Here is a 20,634-nt window from a genome sequence, read left to right on the forward strand (position 1 = left end):
TCTTCTGGCCATAAAATGGTGTTAAACTGCACATTTTCACCCCTGATTTGTCCTTTCCCTCAGATTTCCACTGCAATGGAAGATTTTTGGGTCCCATGCTTCCTTAAAAGTGTTGTTGATAACAATCAAAGCAGACACTACTTTTATGAAAGAGCATTGTTTATTAAGACAGACATCTGTTATTGCTATCTATTTTCCCTCCTTATGCTGAGCAGGATGAGGGAATGAAATCCCAGGGAGGGAAATGTGCTGTTTAAGTTAAAGTATAGAATTCATATGCTTTAAGTTAAGTTAAAGCATAAAATTTATTCATATGCCAATATGAATGAATAGGTATGGATTGGCCATGAGCACAGTCAGTCTTGACATTAGAGGAAGGCTCATAACTGTAACAGGGTTTTGAGATCAGGCTTTCAATGGGTGTGAGACAGGCAAAAAATAACATCCTTTCACCAGTATCATAAGTAGAGTTGTACTCAGAGGGGCCACTGGTAGCATGGAGATGGACTTGGTGACTCAAGAGGTGCTTCCCAGCCCTGTGTGCTTCCTACATCTGTGTGATCCCGTTGGGAGCTTTACAGCATCACTCAAAGGCGGGCAGGCATTTGTGCTGGAGAGTGTTGCTGGAGGGCAGTAGGACCAGCGTGTTGGAAAGGTGAGCAAGGGAAGTCATCTGGACAGGCAAGGAGTGGGGAGCCGGAGCTTGGCGAGGAGGCAGGACACAATGAGATCTGTCTCTGTGGTTTGTGTTTCACCAAGCCTGAGTCCTGCCACTTGGGTCTTGTGAACGTCTTTTCTTAGTTTCCAGGGAGACTCCTGAACAGCAAACAAGATTAAAGCTTTTATTCCTGATGCCTTTGAGAGAATGCGGCATGATGTCCAAGTGATCATTGCTAAAAAACAAGGGAGATCAGTTAAACAGCCAAACCCCAAAGCATTAGGAAGGATTCAAAGACCATGACTGACCAAACGTCCTTGAGAAAACTGAAGGCTCCGCCAGTACAAAGTTACAAGAGTAAAAATCAATCAAGGGGGAGGAAAAGCAGTCTTCAGTTTGACAACGCAGAGCAATGAGAGCTGCTGGCAGCTGGAGGAAGTTCAGTGCTAATGAACAGAAGGTCTGGCACTCAAGAGCGAAATTAAACAGCCAATGGACAGCAGGAAAGGTTGTGTAGCAGAGACACAGCCTAGAGGACTGAGTTTATTACCAGGAGCATCTTTGCTGGAAGTGCCACACCACAGTGGTGGTGTGAAGGGAACACAACAAATTTCCCCTCTGGGCTGATGCTTTTGCGGCTCCTGCTTGGGACTCCTTCATCCAGGCCAAGGCTGTGGATGGGAAGGATGGTGCCAGGGAGACCCAAGGCTCTGCAGCCCTGGGATGCAGGGACAGAACTATGCCAGGCACAGCTCCTACAGCAACTGTGAATTGAGTTGGTGATCAGGCAGGTGGCATAAAGCCACCTTTTCTTGCACTGCGATTTCTGTGAGATGGTGTGGAAGGGGGCTGTCTGGTGGCCTGTGTGGTGTGAAACAAGAATGACAGTTGTCTCAGGGAGGCATGGGGGAAAGGACCATCTAAAGAGGACACCCAGAAAGAGTCACTTCTTTACTCCATCTTCCTTTAGTGGCTGTAATGTCTTGCATGCATATGGCAGTGGTGCAGTTTCTATGCTTACAGAGAGAGTGCATGCCATTAATTCAGCCCACCTCTGAGTTATGACAGTGGAAGGAAATAGGGGAATACTTGCCTCAAACCCTATGATACATACAAACTGCAAGGACATTGGTTGTCAGAGCATGCACAATAGGAGCAGGCCAGCCCCAGCAAAAGGGCTCCCTTGCACAGAGAAACAGGCATATTGGCCAGCTATGGGAGTCCCACGGTTTTCTAAGGGGTCCCTGCTCCGAGTCTTGGTGTGACTTTGGTTTGCTGGCATGAAGCAATGAGGGCATCAAGTTCCCCCCAAGACAGAGGGAGTTTCACCTCTCATTTCAATGAGGCTGAGATTTTTCCCTTTGGATCCAGCTGGTTCAGTGGCTTCTCTTCTACGCTCTCTGGTGGATTTTATTTTTTTTTCTAACAGGGAAGTGTTTATAATTCCTTGTCTTTGTCTGTGAGGGAGTGAGGGCTGCAGCCACCAGCCAGGCTCTGAGCTTATCTCTGCCAGCAGCCTGTGCCACAGGCTGGTGTGATTCTTGAGAGCCGCCTTCAGCTTTCCTGATCTGTGCCAGCTTCACCCTGCCAGAGGGGAAGTGGGGGTTGGAGGGACGCAGGGACCCCCCTTCTCTTGCTCCTTGTGAGGGTTAAGGCTGAGATCCCGCACGGGTCCCAGAATTTAGGTGGGAACCACTGGTGGGGACAGTATGTTGGGCTGAAATCCTGCCAGACCACTGGCATACTGTCCCTTTAGTACTGTGGTGGGGCTGAGCTGAGACCGCAAGTGAGCTTCCATCCAGTGTTTGGGCTTGGGAATCTGGTTTGGCTTCTGCCCAGGGGAGATGGGTTGCACACAGATGGTTGCATTGCAGCCCCCCGAGCTCCTGCTGGCATCTCCGGTGTTGCACAAACCCTGGAGTTTCTGCCCAAGACCTCAAGTGCTCCTTGGGTTTCATCCTTATACCACACGTTGCCCAGCGGTAGGCAGTGGTGCTTCATGTGCTCCGTCTGTGACATGCTGTGCTCTGGGAGCTGTGGGGACAAAAGAGGTGAGAGAAACATGTTATTATTAAGCAGGTTTGAGACACGTTATTATTAAGCAGGTTTGTGTGCTGATAGCGTCATGCCCTCTACATTTTGCACCATGTTTCCTTAAGGCCGTCGTAGCCCTTAGGGGAAGCAGGGGAGCTGCCTTGTTTTCTGCTGGGCTGGTTGGGAGCCCCAGGGGGGTTGCTGCTGGCCCCAAAGCAGAGGGATTTGCACCAGGACCTCGCAGCACACCTGGCGGGCGCAGGTTTGCCAACCGGCAGAGCAGCAGCCCTCTGTCCGGGCTGGGAGGCAGCTCCTCCTCCCCGGCGGTGCGCCCGCAGCTGCTTCGAGGAAAGCCTGTGAGCCAGGAATGCGTAAGGATGCCGGCGTCTGTGCGCGCTCACGGCCTTTCATCTCTGAAACGCAGCCCAGCCAGGCCACAGGGCAGAAAGCAAAACATCCTGGGAAGAGCTCAAGAAGTATTAGAGAATAGTTCGTGCTTTTGGAGGTCATTCAAGCAGAGATCCCTCTTCTAGGAACGCGGGCTGCGGAAGGCGTGGAAAGCCTCAGGGTCACTAGCAGGGCTCAGAACCCTCTCGCTCTAGCCCAGGGCAGTACTGAAGTTCACAGCAAGTCCCTAATGCCTTGTTGATGTCTCCAGAGCAGTGAGGAAAGAGACAGGCAAGCACTTGGGTCATCATCATTGCATCTGGATGGCACGGGTTGCCTGCCCTTGCTGATCTAGGTCCAGATAGGCTACTGAAGTTCAAAAGCCCCGTTTAAGATGACTGCAGTGATGCACTCAGGTCCTTTACGTCTCTGCAAGTCAGGTCACCTCTGGGTGCCTGTTTAGGCAACAACAGCAAGTCTCTTGAAGTCACCCATCAGGGAACGAGAGGGCTGGGAAGAAGACCCAGGCACCCTGCTTCCCAGCCGCAGGCAGTGCCATGGTGTCTCTGCGTGAGTCCTGGGCACTCTCTGCTTCTCAAGGTGAGCCTGAGTATCTCCATACCACTCTGTAGTGCAGAGATCAGCTTCCTGTTTGAACTTCTGCATGCAAACTTCCTGATACCCATTAGCTCACCAGCTGGGTTTGGCTGGTGCCAGCAGGGGGAACGATACTGTCCTCTGCTGACAACTGCACATCTCAGCAGGGAGGCAGGTACAGGCTTCTTGGGGTCTGAGGGATGGGAAGCGATGGGACAGGACTGAGAGGGGACTGGAGCAGAGCAGGGATGGAGAAGGGTTTTTGCAGCCCCAGTACAATTCGGACTGGGATCCACCTCATTAAATCAGTGCTGTTTGCTTTGCTGGAGTGACTCAGAGGAGAGGATGCTTTCCCTGAAGCAACATCTATCTGGGTTATCATAACCACCAAATGGAGCTGCGGCTTTATTTTTCTGTTTGTTTGTTTTTTAAAGTCAAGCCATGGGAGTCAGCATCAACAGTCTTCCCAACTAGACAGAAAAAAATTCCATGATTGCAGAGAGAGGGGGAGATGTCTGCAACAGTTCTTCGTTATTTCCAGACGCTGTCACAAAGAGCCAGATGGAAGGAGATGAAAGAATGAGAAGAATAGGTTGCTTTAGACACAAAATAATGATGTTTTAGGAATAAAGCCATGGGAATAATTATTTCTTTTTTCAATTCCCTAGCTGAGTCAGAGTTAAACAAAAAAATTCCATTTCAGGTCAGCTGAAATTCATTTTTTTATTCTCAACAGAAAAAAAGAACTGACCAAACAAAAAGTTGCTAAGCTTACCAAAACATGTTTTTATTTTGCTCTCTTTGACCTTTAAGTTTGCATACAACACTTCATGAAATATATTTCAAAATAAAAAAGGGAAAATAGTTCACTTCATCTTAGAAACAATTTTGGAATCAAAGCTGTTCTCCGAACTAGGCATAAATTTCCAAATAGTTTTGGTCAACCTCAAATTGTATTTTCCAGTGAATTAGCTCTCTGTCTGAAAAATGTTACCCAGCTTTATTTAGAGATTATAGGCAATCATAGAATCATAGAATTGCTGAGGTTGGAAGGGACCTTTAAGATCATCAAGTCCAACCATTAACTTACCCTGACAAAACCACTTCTAAACTGTGTCCCCAGGTACCACATCTACCCTTTTTTTAAACACCTACAGGGATGGTGAAGCCACCACCTCCCTGAGCAGCCTATTCCAATGTTTAATAACCCTTTCAGTGAAAAGATTTTTCCTAATATCTAATCTAAAATTCATCTGACATAACTTGAACCCATTTCTTCTCGCCCTATCACTTTTCACCAGGGAGAAGAGGTCAGCCCCCACCTCTCTACAACCTCTTTCAGGTAGTTGTAGAGGGTGATAAGGTCTCCCCTCAGCCTCCTCTTCTCCAGGCTAAACAACCCCAGTTCCCTCAGTCGTTCCTCATAAGGCTTGTCCTCCAGACCCCTCACCAGCTTTGTAGCCCTTCTCTGGACACACTCCAGCACCTCAATGTCCTTCTTGTAGTGAGGGGCCCAAAACTGAACACAGTACTCGAGGTGGGGCCTCACCAGTGCCTAGTACAGGGGGAGCCCGTAGTGCTGCATGGGGTTGTTGTGACCCAAGTGCAGGACCCGGCACTTGGAAATACTAGATGAAGAGGAAGCCAGGACTTCTCGGCTCTAAGCCCGGACCCACAACCAAGTCAGAAAGTGATCTCAAACAAACAATTTCACCTCTCCGTACCTCAGCTCTGTCCCCAGGAAAGGGGCAGTTTCCCAACCTAATGCAGAAAAAACAGTGTGAAGCGAGGTCAGTGTGTCCGAGATCTACATACTTTCTTCTTACTTCTTCTTCAGTAATCACTTCTGTTGTTTCTTAATCACACAATTGCTTTCGGGCTGCAGATGCTGGCAAGTCTGTGCTGTCATCCTGGCACAGAGGCCATGGGGTGATACAGGAAGCTCTTCTCTAGGAGAAGTGGGGGTGACCAAGTCTGCTTCCCTGAGACTACATGTGTGGGTATAGGCATGCCACTTCTAGTGGGCACAGCAGAGGTTATTCCCTGCTCAATTATGTTTACCTTTCATTTTATATACTGCTCCGCTGCTGTGAGGGGGAATGTAGTTGTAACAGGTATATTGTAAGAACAACAGATAGCAGGTCAGGGGGTTGTTGGGGAAATACCATCCGTCTTCCTCACTGATAGCCCACACAGAGTAGTTTATCTCCTGTTCCCCTTTTGTTTATGCTGGGTTAAATCAGGAATGAGATGGGGGACCCACGAGGACGCACCAATGCAAGCACAAGCAGCTTGCCAAAGAAAAAGCATCAGTGTTTGGCCAAGCATCTTGAGCAAGAGCGGGTTCAGCACGAGCTGCAGGGAGCAGTGCAGGGGCAAAGGGGCTGCCGGTGGCTGTGGTGCCAATAGCCTGGGATGACACCCATCCTTGGGATGTCCGTGGGAAGGCTGGAAACCCTCAGACTTGGAAAGTTTTCTTCTTTCCTCCCAGCTGTGGCAGTTACCATAGTGACTGGATTTTATAGTGTGTTTCATAGCGATGCTACCAATTTTCTCATGGCCTTCTTGCCTTATCAGAACTTCCCCTTGGCTGTCTCAGTACAGAGGTCAGCCATTAAGCTCAAATCAGAGAGGCTTACAGTGCTTTCCCTATCGCAGGGGGAAGCCTCTTCAGGATAGGTGTGAATGGTATTAGCTCTGCACAGGGACAGTTTCCGGTGCTGATGCCTGGGCTGGAGGCTTTCTGGGGGACAGCAGATAAAAGAAGTAGCTTGTTGTAATTCAGGGGTCACAGTTCGCCTTGCACTGGGTCCTGGATGGCCCAACACTGCTACGCTGTGGTCCCAGTGTGGGGCTGCAGGATGACTGCCTTTGCAGTTTAATGGGACTTGCCTGTTGCTGATGTGATGTTTCTGAGAGCAGGGAAAAACACATACACATCTCTCCTGTAGTCTGTGTGCTTGTACAGCCCTCCCTCTCACAGCAAGGATTTTCACTTAATCTTTACAGCAGTGTTTTTGCTCTTCTCTTTCCAATACAAATGAGTAGGCACACACACCCTTCTGCCAGTTGTCAGGTCTTCAGTAGTAAAAGCTGAGATTACAATAACCTAGAGAGCTTTCTTTGCATCTGCCCACCTCCTGAAATCCTAGTTTGCATTTTGAAGGTTTAATGTGGCAAAGCTTTGGCAGACTTGCCTTCAGCTCCCTCTGGCTACAGAGACACAGTTTAACCTTTGATAGAGCTGTGCCTTTTTGGCAGATGTACCACTGAGAAGCAGACTCCAGGTTAGTTCCCCAGTCTACCCAAATTTCTCCCCTCTTGCAGGTTTGTTTTACCCAGCTTGTGTTTTCAGATTTTGCCATTAGTCTGATAACTGTTCCTGACTGTATGGTTTCAGGAAGGGGATGCTCTGTCAAGACCACGGGCCAAGAAAAGTTGTCTAGACAAAATAATGCCTAATTACAGGATTTATTCTGACCCTTCCTCACTGTTCCCACTGTGTAAAGGGGATCTCAAGACTTTTCATGTGGTAAAGAAGCCTCAAAGGAGAGAAATGACTGTGGCAGAGAGCACTGTCCTCTGGGGATTCACTCTTGCAGAGCTGTCTCCAGCAGAGCCATTGAGTGGAGCAGCCCTGAAGCTGCTCGGCATTAACAAGGAGGTGAGCAAGTCCTTGACCAAGACTAGAAGATGGGAAGTGCAAAACTGGTTTATGTCCGATTCTGTTCTCACTCTCCCTCCCACAATGAGACTGACTCAGTGCTTCTCTCCAATCGCACAGGGATTTCCATTGCTTTTTTGCAATGTGCTGTGGTAGAAAGTGGGTAAAGAAGGACCACGACGCAGAGCTGGGAAGAGGGATCATCAAATCCATTGCATTAGTGATGGGAAGAAAACTACTGAAATCTCTTGCACAAGAAGCCAGAGGCTGCTGGTAAACCTCAGCATTTCCTGCACTCCGGGATCCTCTTGTGTATCCAGTTACTGGAAGTGCTGAGGAGGAGATGCCATAAGGTTGCAAATCCTAACTTGCCTCCAGCTGCTCAGCTCGCTCTTCCCTTCCCTCCGTTGGAGCTAGGTGATGGCTGAGAAATGTGCCAGATTTGGATCCCATTCAGAAATAAATCATCCCAGCTGGCTGGAAGAAGAGGCAACAAAACTTACTGGCAGGACCAGTAAAATCTGCAGGGCTTCTGAGTGTGGGAAATTAGCAGGATGAAGGATGGAAAAAGAGGGACTGCCATGACACAGAAAGAGCTGTGGGTCACCATGGTTTTAGGGGCTGAGGGGAACATTTGAGGTTGTATAAGGCACAAACAGCATCAGATTGGGTAGCGAGGCAGGGGACTGCTGAGCAAGTGCACCCCAAAATGGGGAAGATGATCTCAGGGCCCTGGTGCTGTGCTCTGTGGTGCTTGGAGAGGGAGTGGGGTGATGGAGTCTGGTTTAGTGGCTAGGAGAAGTCTGTGCTCCACAGCTCTGCTGGGGTCTGGAGGCCGGGACAGTGCTCCGTCTCTGCCTGCCTGCCCCAAGGAGGAACTCCTCATCCTCTTCCTTCACACCCTCCTGTCAGCAAGGGCTTCCTCTGACTGTTCCCAAGGTGCTGTGACTTGTCTCATGTGCTACCCATGTACAGAACGGCCCATCCTGTTGAAATTCAGGAATCAATGCTGGTCATGTTTTTATTTTTGTGTTTTAAGAAAAACAGGATGGAGAATTGTGGTTCCCAGATGCCCAACCATGGCAAAATGGAGCCTAGCCCAGGGCACTCAGGATCTGGGAAGGGTGGTTGTACCCCAACAGGGATTATGACTTGTGTGTCAAACGATGAAGTGATTCTGGCCCCGGACCAGGGAGCAAAGGGAGCTGAGCCTGCTGCCTTCTGGTAGGTTCTTGAGCAAATCCCCTCCCTCGGGCCTTTCTTTTTCAATCTGTCACATGAGGAGGATGATACCAATCTCACCCCGCAGGTCCTGTGGGACTGACTTCATTTAGGATCTTTCATGTGCACTGAAACCCTTCCCTGTGCAGGAGAGTTATTTTCTTATCCAAATACGAAGTGATTAACTGGATTCCTCCCCCCGAGAACCGTGGGTGCAGCAGCAGCACCTCCTCTCCTCCCGTGGGACTGACTCTGCCCTGCTCACAGCTGAAGCCTCTCCAGCTGGCTCGGCATGCGCAAATCAGTCTCTGATCTCCTGCCGCCGCGCCGTGCCGGGAGCCAGCGCGAGCAAGAAAGTTCCTGGTGGCTGCAGAGGAGCTGGCGGTTTCAACACATGATGCGGCAGGAGGGAATCCAGCCCTTTCTTCCAGAAGCACTGCAGGGATGGGTGGAGGGAAGAGGGCTAAGAGACAGTCCAGTTTCGGACCATTACATTTTTGAGGCTGTGAGTACGAGGGGGGTTTTAGGGTGAGCGGCAGAGCAAGGCTGCAGTAGGGAGAGTGCTGCCAGACGCAAGCTTCCCTTCCTTCTAGCAGCCATTTTCCAGACTTGTTTGTGGTAGAGATTTCCTCTTCCCCAGACTCTCATGTCATTGTTCCCCTTATGGGGCCTCACCGGTCATTGCCTTGTGGTGGAAAATATGAAGTTGTGGGGGCCAAAGCACAGACATTCCTTCCAGTTTAAAAGGGAAAACAGAGTCCTCGCGCAGTGGAGTCCCCGAGAGAGGTGTGCCTGGCTCCGTAAATGTCAGCAGCATCACGCTGTAAGAGAAATCAGCTGTTTGGTAGATGCCTTTCTCCTCTTGATTAGGTTGTGGGGAGAAAAGCCTCCTTCCTCCCAATTCTTGTTTCCCTTTCCTTGCAGACACCAGCTCCTGCCTGCTTGCTGTGGGACATGAGAAAGCCATAGGTGATGTGTTAGGGCTGCAGTCCCTGTCAGGGGGCCAGGCCTTGTACCCCCTGGGTCAGCGGGGAGATAGAGCTCTCTGTATCCACCCCACCAATCTGCAAGGCAGCACTGCTCAGGCAGTCTTGTTTGTAGCAGTAGTAGCATCAGACATCTTCACCTCCTGACAGAGCCACGGACAAATACCCACAAGCAGGCTGCTATCGGAAATGTTGTTTTTCCACGGCCTCGCGCAGAGGTCACTGACCTGATGGGCCCCTCTCATCACTGAGGTCAGTCAGAGCCTCACTGCTCTCCTGCTCAATGCTCTGATACCATGGACGCAGCTGGTTCGTGGGTCACAGACTGGGCACCCAGCGAGGCAAGAAGGGTCACACACAAATGGGTGAGGTACAGCTTTTGCAGAGAGGGAATCTCCTCTGAGCTCTGGGAGTTGCAGGTCCCTTCTTCTCTTCTCTCTGAATCCAAGTTTTCTGAGAACACACCCCAATTCCCAGCATGGGCAGAGATGTATGTTCTGGCTTGTTTCCCATTAGCAAAAGTCAGCTGCCATTAAATATTAATCCATTAAGCATTCAAAAGCCTTTAAGGGGTTGCATTTTGTTGTGTGATCTATTTACTGAGCCAGTCCTGGATGTCAGCTGAGAATAGGGAGAGATACCGGGAGAGATTTGGGAAGGGGTATGGTGACTGTGGACTGGATTGGGGCACGTGCTTCTCCATGGCAGGTGTCCCACAGGGAGTACAGCAGCTCCCAGCACTGTGTTCGGATGGCTGTTCGCAGCCCTCGATTGCAGCTAGCTGAAATACCTCAGCAGTGGAAACTCCAAGGGATGGATTAAAGCAGAACAGAGATGGGGTCTGTCCTCCAATGCAAGGAAAACATTGGGCAGGGAGCACGAGGGTCAGCGTAGGGGAGACTGAAGGGGTGCTGGGTGAGGACCTGCCCCCAAGGCAGCCAGCAGCAGTGGTGCTGAGTCTGCTGAGACAAGAGGCTGAGCCAGAGGGGTATTTCATGGGGCTCTGCAAAGGAATTACAGCCTGGTTCCCTAAGGAAGCAAAGCTCTGTCAGCAGGCTGTCTATGCCTGCCTGTCTGTCTCTCGCCTCCAGCGAGTCTTGAATCTATCAGCCTGTTTCCGCCGCAGCTGATAAAGCGGTGGAGGCCTCCGAGATAATGGGATCCAGCTGGTTTTGTGACTCTAGGTGACCGGCTTAATGAGAGGGGCCTGCAAAGACCCCCCTCCGAGGAAGGAGTCCATACACTGCCCTGTAACTAGCTGACAGACAGGCCGTGCAGAGAGAGCTGCTGGAAACTGGACTTCATTAGTTCTGCTGCTTGCAGGACGGCTTTAGGATTTGGGGGAGGAGGAATCCTGAAGTTTTAATGGTGCTGGACCCCCTTTGCATCCAGCGCAGACCTCATGCTGATACCCTTCAAATAGGATATTGTTAGGACTGGAAACATTGTCAAATGTGTCTGGTCGCAGTGCCCTGGGGAATTGAGTGCTGGTCCAGACTTTGCCTCACAACATCTTTTCTCTTCCTTTTTAACTAACTAGCTTAGGGACAGCCTGTTTTTGAGCCTTCTGAACAGCCCATCAAGACCTTTGCTGGTCTGAGCGGCAGGACGTGTGCCATGTGCCTCCCAGAGGCAAGGGGAGGGGACCCTCCTGGGGAGGGGGAGTTTGGCTCCAGGGGGTGCCACTTTGGGACTGGATAACACCAGACCTGAGGAAGGGTGCAGCTGGGTCTTGATGTGACCCTGCACCAGTGGGTTCAGCAACCTCTGATGGTTTTTCTTCCAGCGTAGATGATATGGATCACTCCACAGCCCACTGTGCCATCCTAATAGTGATGATGTCCTGGGAGACAGGTTTTATCAGAGAGACGAACCAGAAATCAGACATAGTTCAATCCATACAGACTGGGCTTATCTCCATCTTATCTTTGACAACTGAAAATCAAACCTTCCAAGTTGGACTTAAAGGTAATCTATGTGGGGTTTCTTCCAGAGTCTGCAGGTGTCCTGAGGCAGTAGCCCTAAGGAAGAGAAATTGCAGTGTTCGCCTCACCTATCTATTTATGGCAAACCCAACATCGGGGATGCCTGCTTGTTTCACGCTAGTCTGCTCAGTTTATGCTGCTGCCAAATTTCCGCCCCGTCACACCAGAGTGTTAGAGGATCCAGGGAGCTGCCGCAGGAATTAGGTCAGGTTTGCACGGAGGGACGGGCGCTTTGCTTGTTGGTCACAAACCGGAACAACAGGAGGAACGGTGCTGCCAGAGCCAGCGGCACAAATGGCCGGAGGTGACAGGCTGCCTGCCTGTGCGTGCCCTCCAGCAAACGTGGGATCCACTCTCCCCGGACCTCTGCAGGAGGGCACGCTGCCAAAAGACCTGTTTTGCCTGGAGGTGCACTTGGGTAATGGGATGAAGTGCACAAGCCAAATGCTTTCTCCTGCCATCACTGTGCAGGAGTTGCTAAGTTTTCCTGACCCCCCTGAGCTGCTCTGCTGCCCAGCCCTCTCTTTTTGGATAACGCAGCACAATGCAGCACTTCTCTCTCCCAGCCCCACATCAGAAGAGGAGAGAGGTTTGGGAGTCAGGAGACATAGCTTCTCATCTCAGCTTTCTGCGTTGTTGACCTAATCCCTTGTGTCTCCAAATCTTTCTGCTTTGAGAAGAAAACATTGCCAAGACAACAGCTGAACGAAGCGCTAGGTTTTGTGGCTGGGTGTTGAGTTGGTTTAGAAATTGTGCTGTTTACATGTGGCACCTCGGTGTGTTCGCAGACTCCTTATTCCTGTGTCAGTCATGGCAGGGAACAGGCAAAAGGAATGTGGATGAGAAGATGTAGGGAGGACTGGCTGAAATACATAGCTGCAAAGCTCATTTCTCCCTGTACTGTTTATTTATGAAAACTTCCTCCCAGCTTTTGCTGCTGCCTTTCCTGAGGCATGAGAATCTGTGCAAGTGTCGTGGTTTGAGCCTCAAACCAGGACAGCAAGTTTTACAACTTCAGACATCATTTTGGTGCCCTTTAGTTTTGCCTTGTCTGTGTAGTACTCAAGTTTGTATAATACATGGGATTGCTTCCCGAAGGAGCTTTCAGTGCTGCTGCTCTAGAGCACTGATTTCCTTGCACATCAGGCAGGGAAAAAACACAAAGCCTTGGTTTTACAGCAAACAGCAGAGAGCATTATTTGAGGGGTCCCGTCATTTTATGGATTTCCATAAACTGATGCCAAAAGAGGAAAAAGGCCTAATGTTGCTGCTGATAGCAGAAAAGCTTTTTACTCGTGTCAGTAGGAGCAGGATGGCAGGCAGTATTTCTCCAGTGCAGTGTGGGCTGCTGAGAAAAAGACTTTTGAGGTCTCCAAGAGGAGATTTCGTATGGAAGAATGTGCAGAAAGCAAAAAGTGATCTGAGGGGTTGTTTTCAAGCACGTTAACTCCCCACCTTGTAGCAGGGTAGTCTCCCTGCTGGTTTCCCAGAGCATGCGTAATGGCAGAGATCCCTGCTGCTCCCTTCGGGCGGTGGGGCACTATGGATGTGCAGCTGCTTGCACAGCTCTTCTCTGCAGGTGGAAGCTTGTTCTTCCACAGGCGTTTTGTTGCTGAACTGTTAATGGTTTCAGCTTTCACAGGCCGGCTGGGAAAGTCCCCATTCCCACCAGGTGACACCAGGCAGTTGTGGCTCAGTGGGGGCCAGGGGAGGGAGCAGACGAGAGAGAGCTGCGGTGAGCAGCTCCCTTGCAAAGCCAAGGAGCCACCATGCCTCTTTTCCTTCATGCGTATGGTCACTCGTATATCTTGCTGCAGACACTGCACTGTTTTCGTGCAGTCCCACCAGCGCGGAGCCGGCACGGCAGCTGGCAGGACCATGGGACCCTGTGCAGACCCGTGTGTGGCACTGTGTGTTGGCACGTCGAGCCATGCTGTGTCCCAGACATCCAGGCAACAGGCAGGGGCTCGGAAATGCTCCCGACATCTGCACTTACGTAGTGTTGGGGGTCCAACTCCTCAGTGCCGGTTGCTGCTAGAGATGATAAACAGCCCTTCCCGCTGCTGCCTAATTTTAGCTCTCCACCTTGAGGCCCCGCATTGCCGGTTGCCATGGTGATCCCTCACCGCTGGCGCTGCCACCAGCTTTCTCGCCTTCGGGTGCCTTGGAAATGTCTCTTTTTTCCTCCTTTCTCCCTGGGGAGCACCAGCCTGAGCAACAGGCTCGCTGCACTGTCAGTTCGGGTCTTCTGCTTGGCGCTTGCCTGTTCACACGCAAGGACCCTTCGTCCATGGGGTTACGCTTCCCAGCCCCCTGAAATCAGCATGCATTCCCATCCCCGTTCAGCAGACAGCCTGGGCTATGCGTACGTGATGCTGATGCTGCCCTGAGTTTCTGGCCCGTGAGCCATGGCGAACAGCTTTCTTCCATGGTCTTTGCCCAAGAAGGTGTCTGGGGAGGTTGCGCCCCTGTGGAGACTGTGGGGTGAAGAGCCAGGAGTGCCCCTGTGCCCTGGTGGACGCTCCAGAGTCCAGGCAATCCTGCCCTGGCTTGGAGCTCGCTGCTTTTACACCTTCCCGCTTGCTCTCTGGGCAGCAGAGGAGTAATTAAAAGCATTGCCCAAACAGAGGGAGCTCAGGCATCTCACCCAAGGCAGAAAAGAGAAACTTGTCACGGCTGGCGGTGTAAATGCCACTGTGCAGCAATTAATAACGACTGTCTGCCCTTTCCCTTCTGCCTGCCCGAGCACGCTGTGCACAGGGACGAGTGACACTTCCCAAGTCCACGGTCACAGAAAAGGCAATGGCAGCTCACAGGGAGGAAGCAGTGTAAAAACTATGATTCCGGCCCCCAGATCCTGAAATTAAATTAAGGGCAATGACATTGAAACACTGTGGAGCCTTTTTTGTGTGTGGCCTTGCATTTAAACCTTTGCAGTTCATATTTTCAAGCTTTTACGTGGTAGGTGCGAGGACAAGCTGTTTAATATTGAAGTGGCAGCTGCCATCCCCGCTTACTCACATGACTCCAGCAGATGGAGCTTTAGAAAGAGCAAACATGACAAGGTCCAAGGTAAGATCAGAATATCTGTCACTAGAAACTACTTTGGCTGGTGGCATCTGGGAGGTCGCCAGAGAATCAGGAGTGAAGATTATAAAGCCCCATTTGCAGACCCCCACCGTACTCATCCATTCATCCACCACTGTTTCCGTTACACTCCCAGTTACTCACAGGAGACTCGGGCATTTGCCAGGAAGGCAGCCGGGAGCCACTACAGAGAGCTCCCACCCGGCAGTGTACCGTGAACCACCTTAGAGCTGTGTGGCCATACCAAGCGGTAGCGGTGGCAACCACTAACTTCATCTGTGGGCAGGCTGGCGGGGGAAAGTGTTTCCTGGCTCTTGCAGGAGGTGAAGGCAGGATCTGCAGTGGCAGCTGCCAGCGCTGGGTCAGGTTGCAGGTGTGGGATGGGGTAGATGTAGGGTAGGAGAGGTGATGTCTGGTGAAGGAAGGAGGTGAGGGTTTGGGGAATTTTGGGAGGGGGGTATACAAGTAGAAGGGCCTGTGGTTTGTAGGTTGTAGATGGAGAAAGTATGGTTTGTGGGGTGAGCGTTGCAAGGATGGGGGACAGAGGGGCTGAGGGAACTGGAGTGGAAGCTAAGAGCTGCTTTCACTGAAGATGGAGCAAGCACCTAGCCTGGTAGCTCCTGCCATGGCTGCTGCTGCTGGAAGGGAACATGAGCAAGCTGAGAATGAGAAACCCTGTGCTCGAGTGGGAGGGCAGGCAGAGCAGCTTGATTCCTTTTGTTCTGTGGCAAACCCCTGGGATGGAGACAGCCGTGCTAGGATGTGGCAACCAGCTCTGACCCATTGCCAGCCTCAGACAGCTTAAAACAACAACAAAGAAGCAACCACCAAACCGTCTTGCTTTGATTAATAAGAAAAATCAGAATAAGATGGCTCTCTAGCCTGGCAGGGGGCAGTTTGTCCTCAGAGGCTGTTCTGGCAGTGTCATCCTGGCAGCATCCCCACCCCAGGTCCCAGTGGGAGAGCTGCGGGAGGGCTCCTGGGCTCAGGCGCTTGAGGGGAGGGAGCTGTGGCCAGGACAGCCACGTCGCGGGCCTGGTTTCCAGCGAGCTGACGAGGGGAGAGGAGTCTTGCAACCTGAGCTCAGTCCCTGCGGACGCCTGCTGGGGCCGGCTGCGGTTGTAGCGGTGCCATCACAGCCCGGGAGGCAAGAGCCACGTTTGGCATCTGTGGGCGCAGGCAGGAGCTGGCTGCTGGCAGTGGTGCCTGGCCATGGGTAAGGAGAGGCAGAGTACTGCCATCTATTGCCAGTCACCTGGATTACAGACCTTGGTGGGTGGCAGTTCAAAGCTGCGTCTAGCTCTTTTTTTTTCTGGTCTTTGGCTCGGTGAATGTTGTTTGAAACCCTTTAAACAGATCAGCTCTCAGGTGCCTACAGTGCATTTTCGGTGTGGGAGTGCCCTAGCCAGACTACAACCTGGGAGAATTTGGATTTTCTTTGTGCTTTTTGCAAAATGAGTTATTCTTCCTTTCCTGCCCTAAGTTGTGTGAAGTTGCTTTGTGCGGTGAAGCGCTCATGTTTCTCCATCCCATCCCAGAAGCACCTAGATCATTTACCCCAGCCCTCGACCAGAAGACAGCTAAGAAGAGGTGGATGCAGCAGAAGGGGCAGAGTGTCTTTCATAGCTCAGAAACCATGTGCGACAGGAGGACCAAGGGGCAGACTGTCTTCATAGGTTGAGCAGGCCCAGGACACAGTCTGTGTTTCAGGGCTAAGACTGGTGTGTCTGAATATTATATTTTTATTTTACAGAATAAGCAGCAAGATAGGAACATTTGCAGAGAGCAGGAAAGGTGTTTGTTGCTATGCAAACCTGGAGGGAATCCTTTGAAAAGACCTTCTTGGGCTTGATGACTGTGCAGTAGCCCAGCAGGCAGAACACACTGAAGACCAGGGCAAAGTCATTGAGAAAATGAGCTGGCTGTCCTGTGGGCTGTTCAGTAAAGACAACAACCCACTGTGAAATTGTGGTTTAAAAACAAAACAAAAAATGCAAATTAGGAAAAAGAAGTAATGGGAGAAAAAATGCGCTCAGCATTTTTTATTAAATGTATCAATAATGCTTGCTCCTCAGGCAAATTCTGCTCCCTTTTGATCACCTACTTTTCAAAAGTATATCATGGAGGTAGAAAGATACCACAAATGAGCAGAGGTTAAGAATACTCAGATGAGAAGATAAAAAAACCCTTCATGTATTAGAGAGAAGAGTCACAGCTGATGTGATTGACCTATCCCACTGATTATTTTGCATTCCTCAATCTTCTGTCTCCGATACAAAACTGTTGAGGAAGCCAGTTGGCTAGCCTGAACCAGATACTTAACTCCCAGGTGGAAAATATTAGATGGAATGAGAGTCACAAAGGAAATTAACAACAAAGCAGGGAATTAAATCAGGGTCTCCAAAGTCTGAACCCCTGGAACAGTCTTCTTTTTTAAAAGTCTAAGGAAAAGAAGACATTAAACTGATAAAAGTAAATTGTGGTTTTATTGAAAACATGATTAACCTGTGGAAATCTTCCCTGCTAGGTGTCACCAGATTGGGAATGCAGTGGGACTCAAAAAAAAAGGATTCAACAGTTATGTGAACAACAAGAATACTTGTGATGACTTGGCTAGGAGAAAACTGTAAAGCATATAAATTGTGCTGCAGGGCATAAGTCAACTGCTGGCTGTCAGGGACCAGGAAGAAATTTTCTCTTTGAGAAGGTTACTGTATAATTATCTATGACAGTGTCTCTTCCTTTGAAGTGTTTAATCTTGACCAGTGAAGGCAAGATAATGGGTCATGTAGTTTTGTGAAGTTTTTTTGTGACAGGGGCATTATCTGGTGTCTGATGGTGATTTCTTTTGCCTGTTTGGTGTCCCACCTTTCTCCAGGATTATGTTCACCTTCTTAAATGTCTCAAGCAAAGACATTTCTGCTCCCTACCCTCCATGAAAAAAAATTTTGAAGATGTCAGTCCTTGACATAAGTGAATTATTCTTGCCATTCGTGTTAGATTTTCTCTTGCTCATGTTTGCTCCAGTTCTCCTAGGTGATTTTCCGGGAATGACCTCAAGGAATGCCTCTCTATTGCTGGGGCTGTAGCCCTAGCTTTTGTGTCTGCTCCTGGTTATTGTCTGAGCTGTCCAACTATTGCAGTCATGCCTCTTGTTCTGGGATCTGTCCCTTACTGCCTTGGTGCTCTTCGGTCCAGTGTTGGTTTTTTAAAACCTGTGTTGCTGCTCTTCCCGGTAACTTGATGTATTTTGTGTCTTTTACTTTGTATCTTGCAGGAAGAGCCAAGGAGCAAATCCAAGATCTGTGCCAATGTTTTCTGCGGAGCTGGGCGGGAGTGTGCAGTGACAGAGAAGGGAGATCCAACTTGCCTCTGCATTGAGGTAGGAGGGTGGCACAGCTTCTGCGGCTGGGATGGGCATCACACACGCTATCCCGGCTGGGTTTCAGTTGCTGGGAGGATCCCATGATAGGATGAGGCTACAGCTGTTTTGGAGCAGCTGCATATTCACAGTGGCTCTTCAAACAGCAGGGCCTTTCTCATGTGGTGTGGGGGAAGAGCCCTGTAGGGCAGATACTGTCTGGGGCTCGCAGCTGTGCTACTCACACAGCTGCATAGGGTCTTTACATGCACAGGAGATGTGGCTGGAGGTCTTTTGTTGGGAAAGCCCAGTAGGGTATTGATAGCCAGCTGCCTTTGGAGGGCACTATAGGGAGTGGTCTGCGAGCTCCAAGACAGCCTGCCCTCACTGGCATCTTCTTTGAGGAGGTTACAAGCACCCTACTAAAAATCAGCTTTTGTAAAATGGAAATAATTGTGGTAGAGCGCTGTGAGGATGCATAGCTCCATCCAGCAGGGAGCCGGAGATGATTAGAAGAGCCTTTCCCAGCTGTAGAGACACAGTATCTCCCTACTCTGCTCTGTCCTGTGCTTTCAATCCGTTCCTGCCTGGCTCCTGGGAATGGGCATGTGGCTCTTTGTTCCCACTCCCATCAGAGCCTGCAGCTCTCTCGCACCAGCCTGGGCACTGGAGAGTGAAATGCCCCATGAGCAGGAAGAGAATCTGTCACTCTGGGTAAGCTTGGCCAGACTGAAAGGGACACGAGAAAGAAGCCTGCAGCCTGAACAGTGGCACTGGTGTACTCTCCCTCTGCTGTAGGCTCCGCTGTTTGCTTGTGGGTGATGGCTTGTTCTACATTCAGTTGCAGAAAGGTGGAGCAGAGTCTACAAAGAGATGTAATGGAGCTGAGCAAGCAGAGGTGCACAGAAGGGATTCATAGAAACACCTCCGGGCAGGCACTTCCATGGCATACAGAGCAGCAGTTGCAGGATAACACTCAGTATTTATTCTGGGCACTGATTTCTCTGCTGGGCTCTGCTTTCAGGAAGGCTCCTGTCGCTGTGGTGGTGACAGAGGCTGGGATAAAGGGAAGCCTTTGAACGCATACCCACAGACTTCTCTGTGCAGGTTTTTCTGGGGTGGTATGGGTGGGTTCAGCCTGCTCCAAACACCTTTTGGGCCAAGGGATCTGTTCCGAGAGCTTCTGTTGAGCCAGGCTGATGCTGGGACTCATCTGCTTCCCTCTAGCTGTCCCAAAGAGGCAGGTAAAATGCTGTCTTCTCTGGCTTTCTCACAGCAATGCAAACCTCATAAGAGGCCTGTGTGTGGTAGCAACGGCAAGACGTACCTGAACCACTGTGAGCTGCACCGTGATGCCTGCCTTACTGGTTCCAAGATCCAGGTGGATTACGATGGCCACTGTAAAGGTAACCCTGTGTCAGGGAGTGATGAAGGCCAGCTACCCTCTAAGGGAAGGAGAGCTGGGAGCCAAGCATGGTAACAAGGCAAGGCAGAGGTCTCGCCAGCCAGGACCTTGTCCCACAGTTGCTGAGCGGGCTAACAGGGCAAGCCTGGGAACAACAGCCAGGTTCAATCAAGCGTCCAGATCACGAGGCAAGTTTGTGGTGATGAAGAAGGCCTGAAGCTGAGCCATGAAACCAACTCAGGATCAGGTCCAGTGATGGTAACCAGGATCAGGCACAGCCCTGCAGTTGCCAGACAAGTCCATAGTGATGCAGTCTATAGCAGCCTGAGATACAGGTGGGAAGACCCCACCAGGTCAGGGCCTAGATCGACAGGATCTATGGCAAGTACCGGAATGGTTGCAAAAGAGCCGGAGACGGGTATGCCTACAACATAATCCCAGGCAAGGACTAGGGGCTGAGGCATCAGCTGAAATGAGCTGATGGGTAGAGAGTATGGATGGAGGCCCTAGGTGAGGCTGACAGGGCCAATTAAGGCCCTCATTAGTGCACTCGGGGCCCTGACACCTTGGCTGTGGTGGGATCTTTGAGCTATTGTCTCCCTGGGTTGGCAGAAGGGGGGCACTTAGGAGAGCAGGGCAACTTCTTGCTCCTGCCTGCCTCTCTCTGAGCTCATGGATTGAGCCAGCCAGGTCTCTCAGCCTACCTGCTGACAAAAGGTCAGACTCTCAGGATAAACACCCAAAGCCCATACTACCATCCCAGTTCATGAGGAACCTCAAGAACTTTAGGAGCAAGGATTTCATCTCAATGGTGGGGCTGTTTAACTCACCCCCACACCTTGCCTTGCACATGCCCATCTCTCCTGAATGAGAGGAACCTCTGTGAAAAGAGCTGTTCCAAGAGTGAACAGGTGACAAGGGAAAAATAGCACAGGCCCAAACTGCCTGACCTCCTTTGCTGTTTGAGTGAAACCTCTGCCAGAACCGTATGTAGCCTGGTGCTAAGAAGTAACTCAGAACCACAGGATTATTGAGGTAGGAAAGGACCTCCTCTCCTGAGATCATCTAGTCCAACCCCTTTGCTCAAGCAGGGTCACCTAGAACTGTATCCAGTCCAGGGTTCTGAGTATCTCCAAGGACGGAGACTCTACAACCTCTTTTGCCAACCTGTTCCAGTGTTCAACTAGCCTCACAATAAAAAAGTGTTCCCTTATGTTCATATGTGATTTCTTCTGTTTAAATATGTGCC

The 20,634-nt window shown here is 50.5% G+C and overlaps 2 protein-coding genes across 2 annotated transcripts in view; one reads left to right on the forward strand and one right to left on the reverse strand.

Moving 5' to 3' along the window:
- Positions 1–13,632, reverse strand: part of NDUFB4 (NADH dehydrogenase (ubiquinone) 1 beta subcomplex, 4, 15kDa) — a 92,431-nt gene extending 78,799 nt beyond the window's left edge. Inside the window, exon 1 of the mRNA XM_009879941.1 lies at positions 13,618–13,632. Coding sequence (XP_009878243.1) covers positions 13,618–13,632 — 15 coding nt within the window. The remainder of the gene's footprint in view (positions 1–13,617) is intronic.
- A 957-nt stretch (positions 13,633–14,589) lies between these two features.
- FSTL1 (follistatin-like 1) overlaps positions 14,590–20,634 on the forward strand; it is a 16,012-nt gene continuing 9,967 nt past the window's right edge. Inside the window, exons 1-4 of the mRNA XM_009879942.1 lie at positions 14,590–14,604; positions 14,756–14,869; positions 17,897–18,001; positions 19,257–19,386. Of these exons, the coding sequence (XP_009878244.1) occupies positions 14,590–14,604; positions 14,756–14,869; positions 17,897–18,001; positions 19,257–19,386 (364 nt within the window). The remainder of the gene's footprint in view (positions 14,605–14,755; positions 14,870–17,896; positions 18,002–19,256; positions 19,387–20,634) is intronic.

The sequence above is a fragment of the Charadrius vociferus genome, unplaced genomic scaffold (genome assembly GCF_000708025.1).
Source record: "Charadrius vociferus isolate BGI_N301 unplaced genomic scaffold, ASM70802v2 scaffold162, whole genome shotgun sequence".
Classification (NCBI taxonomy): Eukaryota; Metazoa; Chordata; class Aves; order Charadriiformes; family Charadriidae; genus Charadrius; species Charadrius vociferus.